Genomic DNA, 21,046 nt, shown 5'->3' with positions numbered 1-21,046 from the left:
CTCAGGTGAGTGGCCTCCAGAGTGAAGCAGGCCTTGCCATCAGTTCTCAGACTGACAGCACTGTGCAGAGATCTTTACATATTTTCAAGTTTGTTCCCAGGTCTCTCTGTGCATCCCCCCTCCTTAGCTCTGGGCCAGGGCTTCAGAATTCATCATGAGGTTGCACAATAGGACAGGAGTTTCCTGAGGCTCACTGGTTTAGACTGCTGGATAGTTTGGGCCCTGATGTGGTTTGCTGTTTTGCAAGTCCTTTGAGCCAAACACCACTGCAAGCAGATGCTTGGTTTCAGATGTAGGTCACTCTGCAATGCACTGGCTTCACACCCATGTGAATGAGAGCAAAGGTGCACTTTGAACATCTTATTGTGACCCAGCACTTGATCTGTACCAGCTTTAATACTGCTCACCTAGGGAACATTTGGCAAAACTTCCTGATTTTTCCACAGTTCATGCCTTTCCAGCACTAGGAACCCAGCCCATACAAGTTCACGTGCACCCCAGACCCGGGCGAGACCAACCTTCTCTATTTGCTGCTCAAGCTCTGTGATGTTGGGAAACAGCTGATCATGGACTCTGGGCTCTTCCACTGCTTTCTTCACATCATAACCAAACCAGATGGAATTCATGATTGTCTGTGAGAAGCAAAAAGCCCTAATGTTAGTTACTTGTCTTCAAGGAGGCCTGACCCTTGTAGGCACACAGGCAGAGAAGCCTGAAGGGTGTTCACCAGAGCACGTAAAAGGCACCATTTCTGGTTCATGTGGCTCTCAGTGGTTCTTATCTTGGCTAAGCAAAACACAGGTACATTGCAGGCAGTCAACTTGTATATGCTTAGTAGGATTCACACACAAAGAGACCGCGAGTTACTAAAATTACCATAGTAAAAGGATCAGATCCTTAAGTTACAGTGGTTGGATTTATGCTGCTGTGATTAAGCACCCAACAGTGACCTCAGCAAGCACACAGCTACAGCTTCCTGCTATTGTGCAACCAGTTCTCTTGGGCCTGGCTCATCTCTACGTGCTTGAACTGCAGGCTGGAGCTGCTGGGAAGGGAGAACAGCCTCAGGGTCTGGGGCTTAGAAAGCCACTTATAGTGGTTTTTACTGACTTCTCTACCTCAGCCAGAAAGCCAGATCCAGCTTGGTGCCACTGTGTGTGCTGGCACAGGGGACAGCTTTCTTTTGCAGTCACTTTTAGGCTAGTTGGACATTTGAGTGGCAGCCACAGCAGCTCACAGAGAGCCTGCTTGTCACTGACATCATGCCTGAGCTAAGTTCTTATTAACCTCCCTGCGTGATTTTCATCCAAAGTTTAGGCTGGTGGATGGGAATGGCTCCAAACTAGGTAAAGAGCCTAGTTCATGGAGATCCAGAGAAAAGAATTCAAAGCTAATCTGAAGTCACAAATCTTCCACAAGTGGTAAGAACAACTTGCCAAAGGAAAAGACCTGGAGCCACTGAAGGAAGCAGTCTAATAGCAGACCCTTTGTAGCTCTGGCAAGAGTTGGAGGTCTGGCCCTTCGACACCTCCTTTTCAACCCCTGGCCCATGGCAGGGAGCCACAGCCATAATCGTGTCACAGGTGTAGAACGGAGCCCCAAAAGCTGCCTCTCTCTAGTTTTGCCTGGTGGTGTTCCCCATTTGCCCACACCATCACGTACCAGTGCTGTTGCTGTAGTTATTTTTGTTCCTCCAGAAGCACCAACCACCATCTTGACTTTTTTCGTTTTGTCCACCAAGATGGAGGGGCACATAGAGGACATTGGCTGTTTACCTGTCAGGAACACAGATGCAGCAGAGGCTCAGTTTTCTACCTGCACCTTACAAAATGCCAGCTCCTGCTCCATGTCTAAACCCAGAGCCTCCGTATCCACCTTCCTGACTCAGCTCGTGTGCCTTGTTTGGCCACTGGGGATCCCACCATCCCCTGCACCCATCTCCTTCTTGCCCCTGCAATGCCAAGCTTAACCCTGGTCCTCCACGTAGAGGCTGAAGGCACCTTCCTCCAGTCCTGTCCCATCTGAGGCTATCTGTGATGCAGCTGTCTCCAGTGCACCACAGGACTTCCACTCCTGTCCTTTCACTCCCCTGTCCCTCTCCAAAGCGTGGAGTACAGGAAGGTAGCAGAATCCCAGCGTGCTTTGTCAGCAGTGAGAGGGGTCTGCAGGAAACAGTGGTGGAGCAGGCAGGTTGCCTGGATAAGGTGTGTTAATTGGATCTATCCCAAGGTGCTCTACAGCTCTTCAGGAAGGAGGGAGAAGGCTGGGCAGTGCCATCCTGTACTTTGCAGTCAGCTCCTGCTGCTGCCTCCCTCTTCAGTTAGTTCAAAGAAATCTTTTGCAGCTTTTAAGTCATTCCATTGGACATGCACCGATTTCCCTGGGAAAGGGTTTGTGGAAGGAGGCATACAAAAGAGTTTTTCTCTAGACAGCCTCTCCTCTTCCAGGGTGCACCAGGGCTGGCAGGCTGTGTGCTTTTGGCAGGAGTGCCAGGTGACTCGCTTCCATCCCTGCCCCCTGCAGAAGGTCCCAGATCTGTGCCTGATGGCAGACATGCTGCAGCCTGAGTGCACAACAGAGCCAAAACACTGAGTCAGGAAGGTAGTTTACAGCTACCTGGTGCTATGAAATTTGCTGGAGAAGGAGGGATCCCAAATCCATTGATTATGTAAGGCGAGCTGAAGTCATCCATCTCATCATTAAATATGATTCCGCTCACGTTGGATCGTACATCAGAGCCAAAACTAGAGAAAACAAGTTGTCATAGACATGTCAAAACCAGAGCAAATCCAGGAGGAGCTTCAGGTGAATTACTGCAATGTGAAACCTGGGATTTGATTGGAGTAACTCTCCACTCCCTCCCATTGTAAAGGACTTTCTGTCACCCCTAGGGGGGAAGGAGGCAGTTAATACCATGAGTACACAGCTACACACAGAGGAAAGACAGCCCAGAGCCCTGCTTTCAGCTCCTCTTCAAGAACCCCAAGGGGAAAACCAGCACAGCAGCTAAGGACAACTATTTCCCCTTCCAGCTGGGCAGTACTGCACTCCATTCAGAGGCAGCACAGCTCCAAGGCTGGCACATTTGGGAATGGCTGGGAGTTTGCTTAGATGTGTCAAGCTAGAGACATTTTTGCCCATGTTTTCTATGGACAAAAAGAACCTTCACTCTCTGGCTTCAGGCCATATGCATGAACACAGTTCTTTCTGACAGCACTCAAAGCCAAACACTGCACTTCCAGGCCAGCTGCATTAGCTCAAATTCCTTCCGAAAGCCTGGGCAATCAGAGCCTGCAGCGATAACACTGCTTATGAGAAGATCCAGATGCAGTGAATGTTGTCTTGGGGAGGGAAACTCAATATGAGAGAGGACACACCTCGTCCTCTGACCCAACCACAAGGCCTCAGTGTTCAGGACTGACCTGCAAGCTCAGCAGAAGTGCCCATCAACAGTGCTACTGGTCTCTACCCCTCCCGAGAGGTGACAGCTCAGAGGTGTTTGATACCAACCCCAGAACCACCACTAGGAAGATGGCAAAGGCCTACAGGGAAGTAATGTCTGAGCTCATACTATTGGTTGATGGTGCTGGTGGCGGACACAGCACTGCCATCATCAGCCACAATGGAGATGTGGGATGTACCGGCATTATCTCCAGTGTAATATACGGGCTCATAGTAGTCAACTGGATGGGAGGTGTTGTCTGTGATTTTCCTCCGGAGACCATCCGCAAAGAACTCGGATGTCATGTTTCTGATTGCCTGTCAGAGAAATCCAATGCAGTTACTCAGCAGATTAAGAGACATGTAGTTATGAGGCTGATATCCAATACTTCAGACTACAGAACAGTGGCAAATCCCAGTAGTGAGGCTATAGTTTTCCAGCAGGGGTTTGTCTTCTTGGCAGATGGACATTGTACCAAAGAGCATTTTAAGTAGTCACAGGAGCAGCTGTTACAGTGCACCCCTTTGTGTAGAAGTTAATCAGCATCCATTTTTCCAGCACTACGGAAAGCTGTCCTCCACACTGCTGTAAGGCATAGGCAAGCAGGGCTACACTGGCTTCAGAGATGAGAGGAACAGAATCGGGTTGAGAGGACAAAGCCAAGGCAAGCTCTGACCATGGCTCTGTCAGTTGAAAATTTGTGTTCATCAAGCTGGGCTGGGCTCAGATCCTGCTGCTTTTGCAGTCACAGAAGTAAAAGCACAAAGTGTGAAGTTGGGAAAAGCAGAGTTTCTGTCTCACCCCTTCCCATCCATTGGTCCATTCTACTATAGGCAGGACTGTGGTTAGTGAGCCACAAGGATGCTGGAAATGTCATATAGTGAATAAGGCTTCAAACACTATCAAAACAGGCAGGGTTAGCCCTAAACATGCTCAAATGTTCCTGCTGAATTGAAGAGTTTGCTTTTCCTTACAGCAGGAAGGTTTCCTCCATATATATCCCTCACAGCTCAGCCATGAGTCACATAGGACTTCACATTTTGATTCAGAGCTATTTTAGTGCCTGTCAATAGCAGGTGGCACAGAGCACACCTGACAAAGTTTAGTCAACCAAAAACTTCAAGCCATGTTCCAGTCAACCTTGGTGCTGCAGAAAGAAAAGGCTTTTGCCAGGTACCTCTGTAATGTTGACAAACTTTGGATCTCCCAGTAAAGTCCTCTTGGCGTAGGCAAAGCGAAAGGCCTCCACAATGCGGTGGTAAGTCAGACCTTTCTCCTCCACGGTTCTGATGCTGTCAGCAGAGAAATTATATCCTGACAAAAGAAGACAAACAAATGTGAGCACAAAGTACAGGGTCAAAGGACTGCTAATACACCTGTGTCAAAGGTATGACCTCAAAGCCCACTCTCTACAGAGATGGAGTCACGGGACTGTCCTAATCTCCACATGGAGAACACAGGAGCTCCGGTAGTTTTGAGCACTGTGGAGTCACCAGCAGCATTTATACTTGAAGAGATGTTTTCCAAAGAAGCCTCAAGTATACATTAGGTTCCACCCATACAGGTATCAGGGAAGTTCCCCAATCAGGAGAATATTTTTCCTCTTGTACCTGTATTTCAAGTAGGAAGGTGACATCCCTGAGTTTAGGGCAGAACAGGAATGTTTCTGAATCTTGAGTCCAAGACCTCAGGAGGGATCCTCACGTGCTAGAGGGTTATTAAGGGAGGCCGTGGTTCCCAAACAAAAAATGGTGTTGTTTTTGGAGCTCTCCCAGCTCCTTCTGCCTGTGGGGCACTGCTCTGTGGCACTCTCACCTTTCAGTATGTTGAAAATGAGGGCCAGCACTGGGCCACTCAGGGGGGCACTGGGCGTGTAGAGGGTGAACTCCCCAAGTGTGACCTGTATGGGGTCGTTGATCACGGTCGCATTGTAGTCCCGCAGATCTTCCAATGTGACAATCCCTCCTGGAAAGGGAAGAAAACTAGAGATGTGGGTTTGTGTGACTTCTGATGGGAAGAGGAGATTGTGCTCCATCACCATGAATCACAGCAAGGGTGGGAGGGAACATGGACAAACCCAAAAAGTGGTGTGTGCACAGAAGATGAATTTATTCCTTGATACATCTGTCTGAGGCTGAGATAGCCTAAGCACAGAGTTGGGCTGGTTTACAGCAGCCAAAACTCTGGTGGATCCATCTTTTTTTAGTTTTGTTTTGTTTTGTTTTTTTTTACAAAGGACACCAGCAATGTCAGGTAACAAATTGTCCTTCAGAGTCCTGTTTACAGGAGGGGGAAGGCAGTAAGTAATTATCCACCACAAATGAAGCTGGTAAATGGCTCACAGGAGATTCACCGAAGCTAGTCAGTGCCAGCTGATGAGGACAGGATGCTGCCACCATCTAGCGGTGCCGAGAGATCAAACAGCCCAGAGTTTACAGAACCACACACGTAATGTTTCAGGTACGAACTTGTTGGATTCAGGCTCTGTAAACAGGCTGTACCTACTAAGCCACTGCCAGAGCCACTCAGATTTGCTTGGCTATGTGGTACAGAAATGCACAGGAAAAACTCCCCATTTCTGACTGAGTTTCAAGCACATCTATTAATGTGCTAAAGCTTCTTTTGGGTGTCCTGTTGCCACAGATCTCAGAGGGAGCATTTCAGGCAGCAGGTTTGACCCACTCCACAGGTCACTGGCTCCTCAGTGGGTGCTGAGCAGTCAGACCACTCCTGCTGTTTGGGACAGATGTCCTGTTTCTCACCTGCGCTGCGGATGTCAGCAATGATCTGTTTTGCCAGGCTTCCTGTGTAAAAGGCATCTGCTCCTTCTGTGGCTATAGTCTCATATGTCTTGGCTAGTTTAGGCATCTTGATGATATCGCCCTCACGCAGAATTTTCCCTCCTTTGCAGAACACTTCGCTAATAGAGAAAGGAGATTGAGAAGATCAGGTCTGAGAGACAAGTTCAAAACTGTGAGTACCTGTAGCAGCTGACCCAGTATCTGAGTGTTCATGCTAAAGGCCTCTTGGATAGAAGAGACACTGCCTGAGCCATGCCCCAGGGGTCCTGACATCTTGTACTGGGACATAAAAGTGACCAGTGGTTTCTGACCTGGGATTCCATATTGCTCAGTTTGCTCAGTGAAGGTTGCAGCAGGGAGTGTCCATCTTTTACAGCAAGGTACCCACCTTCCCTGCCTGCCCAAGGGGCCAACAACTGCCTCAAGATGCCCAGGATGGGCCTAAGTCCTCGAACTCAAGCAGTTCGGTTCAGAGCACAGACTATGAAGCTATGAGGTTCAAAGCTTCCAGTGAGTCCAGGAGAATATGTTTGAATCCCTGTTTGTTAGATCACTTTAAGGTAGATGGTTTCCTCTCTAGTTCCCTCATCAAGGGTCATGGATGTGCTGTTGTGGACCTGCCACACAGGAGTACAGGAGATAAGCCCAGGCTGTATATCCCAATTGAACTGGAAATCCAACCTGCAGTTGGCAGAGATTTTAAGGAAAAGAGAGAATTGAGCATGATCTCCAGAAGGGCTGGACATAAACACTAGGGGTTTGACTTCAAGAAGAGGAGGAGCATTTATAACCCTTCATGTTCATAGTCATTGTCAGAAGTGGACAGTCAAAGGCATTGCTTGAGGAAGACTGACTGCGGAGTAAGAGATGACCCAAATTCCCACTACCTGACAGCAGATGAGATGTTCAAAGAGACTCTGCAATTGCTCCAAACGCAGGTATGATTAGCTTGGTACACTTACAGCACAAGGAAAAGCTGAGGATTCAGAGAACACATTGCCATCTGGCAGATTGATCCCAGCACATACTCTGATTCCACCTTTGCTCAGACAAATGGACTTTAAGAGCAGAATTTTTCCCCCTTTAAAGGTCAGGACCAAACATTCCTACACTTGGCCACGTGATTTAGCACCTTCAGGTAGCTGCAATAACATCAGCAGCACAGTGAGCATGGTGACTGGAGAGCAGGCACACTCTCACAGACACCACATTACATGAACAGAGGTTTGCAGCCAGGATGCAGCTACCCCAAATTTGCACAGAACAGCAACTGCTCTACCTACCACAGCAAGGGATTGCTTTCAATGGACTCCTCTTTTGATTCGATGGCTGCTGCAAGGCCTTTCCCAATAGGGAACCCTTCTCTTGCCAACTTGATACTGGGCAGAAACAGTTCTCTCCATGCCAGTTTGCCATGACGTTCATGAGCCAGTTGATAGCCACGGATTTCTCCTGGAACAGCAATGGACAGTCCTCCTGGAGCAGATAATGAGCATGTTAGTCTTCCACAGCAAGGAAAGAAAGCAACTGATGGAGCAGGAGGCAGAGCAGGTGTCTCTGCCAGCCCTGATTTTAGGCAGGGGTTGTGTGCGCTGTGACCAGCTCCCCTTTGTGCACAGGTGCTTAACAGAATTATTCGGTCTGAAATTTGCGCCTGCGTACTCTGGACTGCTGAGATGCCTCTGTCCTCTTGCTGGTAACTCGAGTTTTAGGGTCATTTCCCCTCAGTAGGCTCTGTTTCAGAGCAAAGCTGCTCAGAACACCAAAAGCTATCACGGTGAGAGGACACAGACTGAGACATACTTAAGCCAAAAACTTTGTTGCAGCATTGTAACTCTACAACTGCAACAGATTGATGACTACTCTGCACAGTGAAGCAGCAGTTTGCTTCAATCCTGTTCTCCTTGGCATCTCTCAGAAGTTCAACACGCTGCTCAAACCCCCTCCAAGGTGCTATTCCTTCTTGGTTAGAGGAGTGACTATGAAGAGAACTAGATAGTATTTCTTTCTATTTTTTATTAGAAAAAACTTTCCTAAAAGGAAATTACTTCTCTGGATGCCCCAAGCAATTAGTTGTTGCCACAACAAGTATTTAAGGAGGACACTTGAACTGAGAAGAACCCAGGTGATCCACAAAGATTTATTCAAAGAGGTGAAAAGGAAAGATGTCAGATATGGAACAGGTTATGCTCAGTGCTTTGGATTCACCTGTATTTTCATGAAGTGAAAAGCAGAAAGTGTTGAGCTGAATGACTAGTTTAAAGGACCTTATTTTTAGCTTCTTTGTCAGGACAGAGTTTGCAGGCTGTGTAAAGTAGAGGACATTTCCAGGTGAGAAATCCTGTAGATAGGCAAGAACCCAGTAAGAAATGTTCTTGATTCAGATGTGCCTGCAGCAGCTAATGTTGGAGCTACATGGTCCCCCCAAAGCAGTGAAACAGCCCTCGCCATACCTTTCAGAGAGAGCTGTGTGTTGTTCCCAAACATGGCCTCCGATGCGCCCTTTGGAGCCACCTCTCTTGCATTAATGATTTCCACTTTTCCTTTAATGACAGAGCAAGGAAGATGATGTTTAGCTCTGGACTCAGCACACAGCCGTGGTCTCTGCTGAAGGTCTCTGATCAACGTGAGCCAGTTTCCTGGCAATTACTTTGACAACATTCCCCCAGAGGTTGTGAGCATCAGTCTTTTACCTTAGCTCAGGTAGAATAAATCACCTGCCTTAGATAAAGTTCTCAAACTGTTCCAGATGTGTATGGCCCTGTCCCTTACCTGTGCTGCTGTAGATGGTAAAGAAGAGGCCCCCTCCTATGCCCATGCTGTGAGCGTTCATGAGTCCTATACAAAGCAGAGCTGCAATTGCAGCATCCACTGCTGATCCTCCTCGCTGAAGGATGTCCCTGTGCAGCAGAAGAGAAGGTGGCAAGTTACAGTGTCTCAGCTACCACTGTGAGCAGTGGATTCATCTCATCAGAGCAGCTATGACAGATTGTCTAATGCACATTTGTCTACACCAAGTCTATAGGTTCCTTGGGAACAGGAAGTTTTTAGCCTGTCACCATAGGGAACACATCCTAATGATCTTGGTGCAGACACATCCAAACTAGCTTGAAAAGACAGAGATATGTCAAAGCAGGTGAGGGGATGGGCATTTCAGACACATTCATTTCTCATGAGAAACAACTTTCTGAGGAGCCTTAGATCTGCAGCACTTGAGACTAGAACTGGGAGACATCTTGATAAATGTTTTTTAAAAGGAGCTAGAAAGGCAACTCTGGTTCTCATTGTTCATGGAACCAGGGAAACTTTGCCTGCTATGTTGTCTGTGAGCAACTGCAGTAATGTTGCCTGCAGTAAAAAACCAGGTTTTATTAGGGCCTCCTCTTCCTACAGGGAGATTGGGGATTGATTATCCATGCTGGGCAGCTGCCAGGATTGCACCTGGGCATCGGGAAAACAACAGTCCTGCCTCGTGCAGGAGCTGTCAGAGCTAATGAGAATCATGGCACAGTTAGCAGGTACCTTCCAATTATTGAGCACGGCCCTGCGTCTGTGGCCACGGCCGCCCTCTTGTACGTGTGAGTGTCCCCTGAGCGCAGCCCGAAGAACAGTCCCAGGAACAAGATGAGCCCCAGCAGGGCTGTGGCCAGGACTGCAGCCACCACACAGCGCTTCTTCATCTTCCTGTGGGAAGAGACAGGATTATCAGCCCTGCTGCCTCGGGGCCACACGGGAATTAGGGAGCAGGTGACCAGGCACAAGTGGAGTGTTTTCATCTACCTCCTTCCATATCCTCAAACTGGCAACTATCACTTGGGTAAGAACCAGCCTCACAGCAGGCAGGTAACGTCACACACTGGAAAAGCTGCAGATTCAGAGGTGAGAAGGGAAATCCAAGGAGCAGAACACAGTTGGTGTTAGTCATGACTCACATCATCTTCAGAAGAAAGTTTTTTAAAAAATTTAACTTCATATAATCTTCTTTTAAACACCACGTCTGTGGAGGAGTCTCTGTCCAGGAGGTTGTCAAGGACCAGTGCAAAACACGTCTTAGTCATTAGCCAGCAACCTCAGCCAAAGCTGTTTTGCACAGCCCAGTGTGAGCACAGCACTCACTCCTGTTTGGGGCCCTCAGCCAGAGCACTTTCCCAATAAGCCAGCCACTTCCAGAGGAAATGGCCAGTGCTCATATCTCCATGTGCCCCAGTCCTGTGGGTGCCCAGGGTTACAGCTCATCTGTAAGTGAGCATAGCAAGCCAAGGAGCTCCCCAGTAAGTGTATTCCAGATACACACCAGGATGAGTTGAGAGTCACTGAGGGAATAACCCTTGGTGGGACCGACAGTTTATCACTTGCATCTTGAACAACTGCTCTTTGACCCATTTCCTTTTCTGTTACAGGATTGTTCCAGCAAAACAGACCTAAATTCATTACATTGCCCTCAGGGACTACCTTCCCCTGCGTAGTGCAGCTTTGGGTTTTTACCACAACTACAGTATTTGCACAGTAACCAAGATGCCCTTTACCTTACCAAAGCATTGCCATCCTCAGAGACAAGCCAGACCATGGAATTGTGGGTGAAGAATGGATCCACCAACCCCAACCTCTGAGGATGTTCAGCAGCCCAAAGCAGAGTGAACTCCAGCAGCCAGAGCAGCAGTCGGTGCCTTGCAGCAGCCACACACACAGGATTAGAGAGCAGTGACTGTGCCAGCACTGAGCTAAGGAGAGGAAACAGGCCAGGCCAGCCAGCCCAAAACTTTTCTCAGAGGGAGGTAATTAGCAAGCAAGGCCCCCTCAACCTCACCCTCACTCCTGTTATTTAAAATAGGAGATATACATTTGCTATCCAAGCTCTGTGAGTCTTAGTCTGAGCTTTAAAGATGCCCATCTCCAGGTAAAGCAACTCAAAACAGAATGTATTTCTACTGTATGTGCTGTTCTGTAAACAAATGTCAACTGAGGACAGCAAAAGGTAAATGGACGAAATCTCTTTCCAGGTTCTAGAGCTTAATTTACACTCAACTACTTTTAAAAGAGACCAGTGGCGTGTTTGCAGAGCAATGTCTGTGCAGGGAAACAGAGAAGCCATTATGTCCCCAACAATAGCTCACACACAGCCTCAGAGTTTAAAGACAGTTTTGTTCGCTGGCACAGTTCAGCTTCAGCACTGGCAGTCTCCTCCAGGCTTCACAAGGAATGCCATGGGATCTTTTATCTGGCCCCAGTTCGGCAGAAGGTACTTTGTTTCATCTGAAGGCTGCTCTATGCTGGGCTGTCCTGCAAATCCAGACTGACTTAAGCTCTGCAGGGGCTGTGTTAACCCGTGGGTTCCTGGCTGGGCTCTCAGCTCTCCCCCACAGCTGTTTGCCTCACTGCCCGGCTCCTGGGGAGATTTACTGCCTCCTCAGGCAAGTTATTGCCACAGCAGGAGAGGAGAAGTGGAAATCTCAGATACTACCTCTGCTCTCACCTTTCACCTCCTCTCTGGAATTGTATCACACTTGTGAGTATCCCCTAGACCCTAAGAGCTCCATGCTGAGTGTCCTACTGCCTGGTGAGTGCACAGACCTTGAGAAAGGGCCCTCCAGCCCACTTCATCTGCCTCAGGCACAGCTCCTGGCCTGCCAGCCCCAGGGTGAGGATAAGACACATACCACTGGGGCAGGAACACACCCAGGCTGCCATGAAGAGACACTAACTGCTGGGCACTGTCCCTGTGCTGCACTGTGGCACCACACTGTCCTCTGGGCTGGGCATCTGCAACCCATGTCAATGCTCTTAATAAAGGTGCCATCTGCCAGACTGATCCTGCTAAGGAAGCAGCAGATGTACGAGCTAAAGACCTGCAGCTTTATTGTCTTCAACACTACAGAGAGCAAACTCAGCTGAGGATAATCCCCTCCACCTTTACTGCCAGCTCAACTCTTGGAAGTTCCTTAACCTTTTCAGGCCTGACCCTAGAGGGAAGCATCCCTTGCACAGCCCTTACTGCCTTCCCAGTTGTGGCACAGCAGAGCCAGACATCTGTACAGAAATCAGGAGATGGATCAGGAGCCTGCAGATATCCACTCTCTAACTCACCTCTCCACACTCACCCTGTGCCCTGGGCAGGCACGTGGCAGCAACAGCTGAGTTTTTGCCCAAATAATCTATTTGAACCTTGGCTCTGAGTTGAGTCCCTGCTATGATTTATTGTTGGGAGTGGAGCAGCAGCTGCAGGCCACCACCTGAGCAGGCTCCAACCTCCACATCTCTGCCAAATCCAGCTGCTTGGAAGCTTGGCTTCAGTCACAGAGTGCTGTTTGGCAGAAGCAATAGGTCTCCATGAGAGAGGGGCTATAAAGTAATTAAAAGCAATACAATTATTTCTCACTGTTATAAAGGTCCAAGAGCCAGTGCTAGCCATGGAATTTAAAATGTAGCCTGATTGCCTTAATTTACATTAGGAGAGGGGGTGGACCAGCAAATAGCAGAGCTATGCCTCTACAAGAAACCCGATTGAGCTGTATTGAGATGTGTCACAACGTGTGCAACCTTATTTAAACATGACACTGTTTTTCAAATAAAGAACCCCAGTACAACAGGCTAGCTGGTGTCAGGCAGGGAATCAGGGTCTGACATCTCTGCCAAGAGAACTGAGGCATTCTGTAGAGATGAGGAATCTGCCATGGTCAGGGAAAGCACCAGGAGAACTGGAAGAGGAGAAAGAGGAGAGGTACCAGCCAGAAAGCAAGGGGGAAGAGAACAGCAGGGTGCCAGAGGATGACAAAGAACTCTGGGACAACGCTTAAAACTTTAACCCAACAGGTTTCTGCTTTAAGCCCATCTTGCAACAGCTGCATAGCTCAGCACCACTCCTGAGAGATCCTTGTACTCCCACAACCAGCCCAGTAGCCACTACTTGGCAATTAGCTTTGAGACATCCTTCCTTACTTTCCCCAGGCAGCACACGAAATGCAAGGATAGTTTGGACATCTTGACTCTTGTCACAGGACACAGGCCATGCTCTTCTGATAAAACTCAAAACCTAATCTGTATCAGTAACATTATCATATTTAAGTAATTAATAACAAACAACTGAAATAATGTTTTCACACTCTACTGTTCTGCAGAGTGAACTGTCAATGACTTCTGGGTGAGAATGCACCTAAAGGGAGCAGTCACAAGGTTGCTGCAGGTCCCCCAGCAGAGGCCTAAAAGTAGGAGAGCCAGGTTTCTAGCAGAGGCCCAAGGGCTGTTCACCCAAATGTCCCATTACTGATCCAGCATTATGGGACAAGCTATGAATTTCCTGTACTTATTCATCACAAGATACTTAAATTCAAGTCTTATGCAGGTCTTCATCTCCACCAGTGATAAGGGAACTAAAGCAGAGTTCAGCCAAACCATGAGGAAGCCCCTAAGAGGCTTCCAAATTCAGACATAGGCACTGGTCCCATCTGGAGCAGGAAGGTAGAGCAGTCCTGGAGAATCACAGTAACTCCACTCAACTCAGTTAAAACCTTTCCCCAGAGCCGGTTCCTCTGTGCCAGTTCTCCATGCCCTGTTCGACCCTCCCCTCAGAGGCAGGACAAAAGCTTTTAGCACCCTCTTTGTTAATCCCAGCATCTTGGACCGGTGTGGATACAGATCAATTTTCAGGAGAAAGGCCTCCATGGGGATCAATGGTCTTTATTGCTGTGAAGTCAAGCCAGAGATAATCGACATTGAACAGAACAGCGCGGTGCCCGGTGCCCGAGTGGAGCGGCTGCCCAGCTGGCTCTCAGGTGTGCTGCTCAAACCGAGCTGCTGTGACTACAGATTGCAATTCCAACACAGGCAGTGGCCTTTCTGAAGCCTAATGGCATGTAGTATTCTGTCCAATGTAGAGTAAGCCTCGAGTTTACTGAGAAAGAGACAATAATCTCCTCTTGAAGAAACTTTTTCCTCAAAAATCTTTCATGTTTTCCTGCAGAAATTTTAGCATTGAACCCAGCATTTTTTTACTTTAAGACACTTCGGCATAAACTATGAAGTGAAAAAGGGCAGAAAGGTGGAATAAATGCAGAATTCCCCATTTCACATGGGTTTCACTGTGTTTTCTAGTTGAGGACGTCCCAGAAATCCAGAACCAGCAAACTCAATCTCAAAAATCCAAGTTATTAAATTTACAAATTAATTCAGAACATTACTGTTACAATCACTCCCAACTTAAAGTCAAAATACTTCATTAAAATAGCTCAATTCTCCCAACGTTGCAAAAGAAGTTTTCAGGTGCTCTTCTACCTTTAAACTTGCAGTTGTTCATTAGACCTGAGCTTACTCAGACTGGTTAGTCAGGTCCTATCATTCTCTTTTGGCAAGCTTTCATCTGATATATTAAAAAACTCACATTGTTCCCTATTATGTGGAATAAGAAATCCCACACATCACTATCAGGCTGAGTGGAATGGCTTAATGAAAGTAATTCCTAATTCCCCCTTACCTCTGGAGAATATTTGCGAGTCCCTCCTGTACTTTTGCACAGAGCTGTGTGTACTGATCTCCTTTGACTGTCCTTTCTCGAGAAGCAAACCCTTTTCTAGGGGCAATACATCCTTGTAGCAGTGGCAGGAACCACTTATCTTCACTTAAAAGCTCTCCCAAGCGTACCATACTATTTGGTATTTGTACTGCTCTGCTCACAGAGATTAACCCATTGAAACTCATTATGTTTGAATTCACAGTACCAGAGGAATGCATAAGTAATCATTGACTGGGTGAAGAGTCAAGAACCCACACCTTTTGAAATGCATATTTTAGCATTCATGAAGGTTGTGTATCACCAGCAGAATCATTCTATGTTCCTGGGGTTCAGTTGCTATGTGGTACAAATGTTTTTTCTCACCTAGTTGTTAGCTCTGAAGTTCTGATTAAGGAACTGAGCAAATAAAATGGCCTCGAGATGCACCAGGAAAGGTTTGGATTGTATACTAGGAAAAATTTCTTCATTGAATAGGTGGTCAGGCATTTCCAGGCTGCCCTGGAAAGCCTGGGGGTATTTAAAAGACCTGTGGGACCTGGGGACTTAGTGATGACTCAGTAAGGCTGGGTCAATGGTTGGAATCAGTGATCTCAAAGGTCTTTTCCAACCTAAATCATTCTATGACTCTAAATATGTGGTCATCTTAAGTAGAAGTGCTTCCATCTCCACATGGTCATGTACCCTCACACCACTCCTGCCTAACCAACTGACACCCTTGTGGTTCACAGAGACACTGGATTTTAAGCGTGTTTGTACCTTCAGTTTAAACCCAGACACCTTGACAAATTTAGCTGGGATTACAAGTTGTGGGAATAACCTGCCTGCCAAGTGTGCCAGCAATGCCTGGGCACCTGATCAGCTCACACACCAATTCTTAGCAATCACAGTGACACTCTACCTTAAACTGTCATTAGGTGTAGTCTGCAGTGAGAAGATGCAATGCCTGTTCTGCCATGCCTGCTCCCACAGGAGCACCCTCTGGCAGGAAGAATGGCAGAGCAGGAAGGCAGGGATGAAGAAACCTGCCCTCCATCACTAAACCTCATTGAGGCTTTTAAGCAACAATCGTACATGTTTGCTTGTGGCAAGTTCAGGAGCACAGTTGTAGCTCAAAGGTTGCAGCTCACCTGCTGTTGAACAGTGCAGCATAAAGCCCAGCAGCAACCCAGACTCGAGGTAAGGAGCTGCACCAGCTGTCTCTGGACTCTACAGACTCAGCCCCCAAAGCTTCTGCCACTGCTGCTGTCCAGGGCTCGCTGGAAACCTCAGGATCCCTCTGAACATGAGCTGAATGCCCATCCAGAATGCAGCACAAGCAAATCACAGCTTGCCTGAAACTTGGGCACAGTAAGGATTCAAGCCCACATGTCCAAAGCCTGACTTTCAGCCAGAAGGCATTCTGCAAAACCAGGGTGAAGCAAAGTCTGCCTGGATGCCAGTCAGCACTGTTGGATGCCATCTTTGGACTTAGGAGGATCAGTCAAGTGGGTAATGTCTCAATTCCAAACCCATCCAGTCCCTCTGCCCCACTCCAACCTTTGATACACTGGATCCCCACTTCCTTCAGAAGGATGGTAGCTGTACTACACTGACTCATTAACAAACTTTGGCCTTGTTCCAAGATTAAAAGCTTTTTGAGTCATATTTCCTCTCCTTAAAAATACAGCACCTTTTCTGTAGTAGACACAAAATGGAGTTCTGTTTAACATTTGCATTTGGAAAAATTAGTATTATAAAACATGAGCATTCCAGCCTTGAGATATTCAGAAGGGATCTAGCATGTGCCCATCCTTCAAAGAGGACTTTCAGATACCCCTTTCAATACGTTGCATCAAGAGGGCAGACCCCTTCAGTTATATTGCTATTATCCAAGAGATCTTGAGCAAAAACAGAAGCTTTCCAGAAAGTAGGTATTGGCACAGAAAATATCCTGCAGGCTCAGAAAGATTTGATGTACCTGCTTTTTTCTACTGGCCAGTCTGAAGTACACATACAGAATCCAGGCCATATACAGTTAGTAACACATACCACTCTCACTTTATCTAAATTTTTGATGTGAGACCTATGATGCTCCACAGAAAAGATTGTGACAGGATCTGTGCCAAAACAACTGTCCTCTGAAAAAGCAGACAGCGTGAAAAGATACCTGGTCTGTGCCCCAAACAGAGCCCTCTGCACTTTCAGTCTGTCAAATCTTTAATATTAACAGAGGAATCTAAGGTGCAATCTACAGAATGGAACCCTTTTCTTAATTTACTGACCCTGTAGGTGTGACAGTACCAGGTTTTATGCTTAATAGTTTTATAGTTCTAAAGTTACTATGTCCCTGGAGCAGGTCTAGGTCAGAAGAGTCTCCCTGTCACATTTGTCTCAGAGGGTACAAGGTGATATGGAAAGGCTGCTAGCTGTAAAAAGCCCAGTTCTAAATCATAATTATCCAACTGTAATGCTTCACCCTCACTGCTGAAAGGCAGGTTTTATATCAGTGAGTCACAAAAATTAAGCGAATTCTATGTCCTTCTTCAAGGACAATGCAGTCTCATCCATGGCATGTTCTTACCAGCACAGAGCTGGAACAAGTTAGATGCTCCTCAGCAAGTTACTCTTTCACTTATGCAGGAGTAGAGTTGAGGATGAGGTCAGAGAAGGTTATGAAACCTGAAGTTAGTGTCTCTGGTTCTGAAGGGTGAATAGTGTGCTGTGTACAGGTTGTGCTATGCACAAGGACCTCATTTCAGCTGTACATAATCTTTGGGAACTCTTGAATATCTCAGTCTAGGCATTAACATAATAGAGAGCCCTGTTATAACTCAGCCTTGCATGTTTCAAGCTGCAAAGCCACACCTCAAACAGTAATCCCATAGTTAATGCAGGTGCATTGCTGCCTTGTTCTTCTCAACCCAAGATAAATAAAGAAAAACATCTCTCTTGCAGGGCTTGCTACCTCTTTCCATTTGAGATGTTCACAGCATGGTCACCTTTAACATTCCTCCAAAATAGCAGGCACCATTACATTGAAACTCAAGCAACAGAGGAATGCATCTGTCAGCATACGAAGTGACGCCTTCATAGCTCTTGCCATGGAACTTGCAGACACTGAAAAGCATCAAGTGACCTGAGACATTTCTGGGTACTTTTTGTTTCTTCCCCCACCCTTATTGATTTTTCCCATAAGAATTTCAGGAAGCAACACCAGCAATGACTCACAGAGCACAGATCACATCTACTGTTCAGACTCCTCCTTTTTATGGCAGATCATACATCCCAAGGTCTCCCTTTCCCGAGGCTTTAAACGATGCATTGTTGGAACAAATGCTGTTACAAGATTTGGTATGTTAGCTAAGGACACCTCATGTTGCAGGTTAGCTGTTTTTTCCATCAAGAAGTCTTTCCCCTCTAACAGAGCAATGTTGCAATCCAATACTACCTGAACATGAGCATCAAATAGTATCTTGAGTTCCTGGTAGCACAGAGATGTTCATAAGCATGAGAAGCTTCTTCACACTGAATTACAGTTTCTTTTCTGACCCCTTGCTCTACTCTTCCACGCCTAAGGCAGCCAGTGGAAGTGAAGTACCAGCTGTGTGGGTAGTAGAGAGTTCTATTTTAAGCTAAACACCACCTAAGAAACACTGATGTAAAAAAGAGATCACTGCTGAAAAAGGCCTGGAAAACAAGGCGCTAGGGGAGACTCTTAGAGAAAAGGTACTTTAGGAACTGGAAAAGTTGCCTAGCGTGCAAGAGGTCAAGTTGACTAAGAGCAGGGACACAAGAGTTTGACTTTCAGAGATGAAACTAAATAAGCAGATGTTTGTCCACAGCCAAAGCACCTCCTTCCCCTCCAGTAAGAGTTGCTTCCATTGTAACTCACCTGCTCAAATGGAGCAACCCACTAAACCCACATGTTTTCATTTTATGAATCTGTTTTCCCATAATCATCCACAGGTGCATCGCTCTTCCCTGGGGCAAAGGTAAACAAAATGAAAGAGAACTGGTAGATGGGGAGATTTATTAACCCTTTCTTACCAGCCACATGGCCCAGTTCTGGTTATACTCTTCTACCCACCCAGGCAGCTAAAGCTGGGACAGTGCTGTGTGACAGCTGACAGGGCTCCTGGGTGGGCAGAGGCTTTGCTGATTGCTGTTGCAGAAACAATCCTTCTGCTCCTTCCTTCCAGAAAAGGGTGACTGTCCTCTGTTCAAGGTCTGCTTTCTTTTATCACTTTTCCTTAATTTTATCTTTCTGCTACTCAGTCTTACTCATTAATTTCATGTCAAGCTTCACTGTTTCCAAAACCTACACCAATCTATACCTTTTATCTACCAGCTTTATAAAGTCCTTTCATCTTTCCAAAGCCTTTCTGCCAGGCCACCAAAGGGACTGTGTTCTTGCAGCTGACAGACTTGCCCTCCCCTCAGCTGCCAGCAATAAGCTGAGTAACACAGTCCTGCACAGCTTCCCCTCAACATCACCGTCCCAGAATAAGAGGGGAGAGAGCTACTGGAGAAAGAAAGAGGGAAAGAAGAGGGAATACCATGGGGAAAGAAGAAAACCTAAAGTGCTGAAAGGGAAAAACAGATGAAATGGGGATGAAAGAGGCAGATAGGAGGACAAAAAAGACAAAAGAATAGGAAAGGAGGAAACTAAAGATGAGAAAGCCTCTCAGGGCTATAGGCTTTCTTCAGTCTAGCCTGACTGCTGCAGTTGGACCTGTCCTTCACGTGCACATCAAAGCTCTCCAATCACAGATGAAGTCTAGACTTTCTTGATGCTCTACAGAGGGATTTATTCAATGTCATTGCCATAGCAAGTAACTATGTATTTTATAGACTGTAGAGCATCTGGATGGGCACAGTAAGAACCAACAATAAAACTCGAATTCCAATATAATAAACGAATTCAAGACTGAATTCACCGTAGAGGTTTCACAGACTGCAGCTGAACTTGGAAGAAAAGAACTCTGTTTCCAACTGAAAAAAATTTGTAGCTACCTGCTTAAATTCGCCTGCTTTTGCTAAATCAAGACTCTACAGGTAGACACGTGTCTGAATTACCACAGAGCTGGTTTGAATAACTTTGTCTCTCTTGGTCTGACTCCTGTTTGCTGTGGACAGCTGGATCAGGAAATGCAGCCCAGGACTGCAAACTTATGCTGGGAGAGCCCCCCTCTGACATGTTAAAAGGGCTCCAGCCAAGAGCAGGAGCAGGTCTTTGTTTTCCAAGCATATGTAGGAGAGGTCCATTCTTTTTGTTCTGGTAATGAGCAGGGAGTCTCCCAGATGTTCTTCTGTCCTTCACATGTCTAAATATTCATTTTCCTGTGCAGAATCTGTTCCTTTTCACACCAATACATTTGCCCTTGATACTTCCTTGCAACAGAATTTTTTTACAAAAAATTAAATGTGGCCTGTTTGATTTATTTCAGGGCATTTTTTTCTGTTTTGCAGTCCTGTTTCCCCATACATGACTGATCTCCTGACCTGTGCTGAGTGCTCTGCCTGCTCTGCATCGGGAGCTTTGCTCTATTCCGCAGCACTGCCCTTCTACTCTGCTTCTGGAACACACCTCCAGCATCATCCCATTGTCCCCGCAGCTTTTCTGGCTCTGCATCTGCCTCCTGGCCTTTCCCCTTGCTACCAGGTAAGAAACATGTCAGTGCTTGACCTCCTATCCCAACAGAGTTTTTTCAGGTTACCTCTTAGAAGCACAGAATGATGTGGAAAGAAGTATCCGAGATCTATGGATTTCAGCCTACTTCTTAGACCTAGCTTCCTCTGAAGAGCACCACTTGCCAGTAGGACACTGACTGAAGTAAGAATTTCTCATCTTTAGGACCTTCTGAAATCTGTCTTCCAGTGTTTGTGTAGCTCTGGCCTCTCTGGTGGTTCTGAGAGCCTTTCCTGTGTCCAGTTGCTAAAGAAGCATTTCTGTTATCAGCAATGCCATGTCACTCACACCATGTGCAAAACCACAGGGTCAAACTGAGACTCAGTCTGATAACCCAATACCAACCTTTCCATAGACCTTGTCAACCCAATAAGGAGTGAAGACCAACATCAGCTTGGGTGGTATATAGGGTACCTTCAAAAGGTTGGATGAGCCATGCAGAGGTGAAATATCTCCTCTAATGATGTGATTGAGATCCCAGGGCACTAGACTCCCAGCTCCTTTCTTTGATCTCAGCCTCTGTCAGAAAACCAAATTCCACTTGAAGCCATCAGTTCATGTACTGCTGACCCTGAATCAGTGGCTATTCAGATTGCCTGGGCAGAGACCCTGCTCCCTGTGACCCAGCC

At 46.8% G+C, this 21,046-nt stretch overlaps 1 protein-coding gene across 4 annotated transcripts in view; it reads right to left on the bottom strand.

Moving 5' to 3' along the window:
- Nucleotides 1–21,046, bottom strand: part of GGT1 (gamma-glutamyltransferase 1) — a 41,431-nt gene that overhangs the window by 1,375 nt on the left and 19,010 nt on the right. For 3 of the 4 annotated variants that reach the window (XM_027661701.1, XM_027661702.1, XM_027661703.1), the window contains 11 exons: nt 9,766–9,927; nt 9,016–9,143; nt 8,697–8,786; nt 7,527–7,719; nt 6,205–6,362; nt 5,258–5,407; nt 4,620–4,756; nt 3,572–3,759; nt 2,617–2,744; nt 1,663–1,775; nt 519–632 (listed from right to left, as the gene is read on the bottom strand). In XM_027661701.1, the coding sequence (XP_027517502.1) occupies nt 519–632; nt 1,663–1,775; nt 2,617–2,744; nt 3,572–3,759; nt 4,620–4,756; nt 5,258–5,407; nt 6,205–6,362; nt 7,527–7,719; nt 8,697–8,786; nt 9,016–9,143; nt 9,766–9,927 (1,561 nt within the window). Of the gene's footprint in view, nt 1–518; nt 633–1,662; nt 1,776–2,616; nt 2,745–3,571; nt 3,760–4,619; nt 4,757–5,257; nt 5,408–6,204; nt 6,363–7,526; nt 7,720–8,696; nt 8,787–9,015; nt 9,144–9,765; nt 9,928–14,710; nt 14,920–21,046 lie in introns of those variants that run through there. The other variant, XM_027661700.1, reaches the window with a different exon arrangement.

The sequence above is a fragment of the Corapipo altera genome, unplaced genomic scaffold, assembly GCF_003945725.1.
Source record: "Corapipo altera isolate COAL_440 unplaced genomic scaffold, ASM394572v1 150, whole genome shotgun sequence".
Taxonomy (NCBI): Eukaryota; Metazoa; Chordata; class Aves; order Passeriformes; family Pipridae; genus Corapipo; species Corapipo altera.
This window is presented reverse-complemented; position numbering and strand designations above follow the sequence as displayed.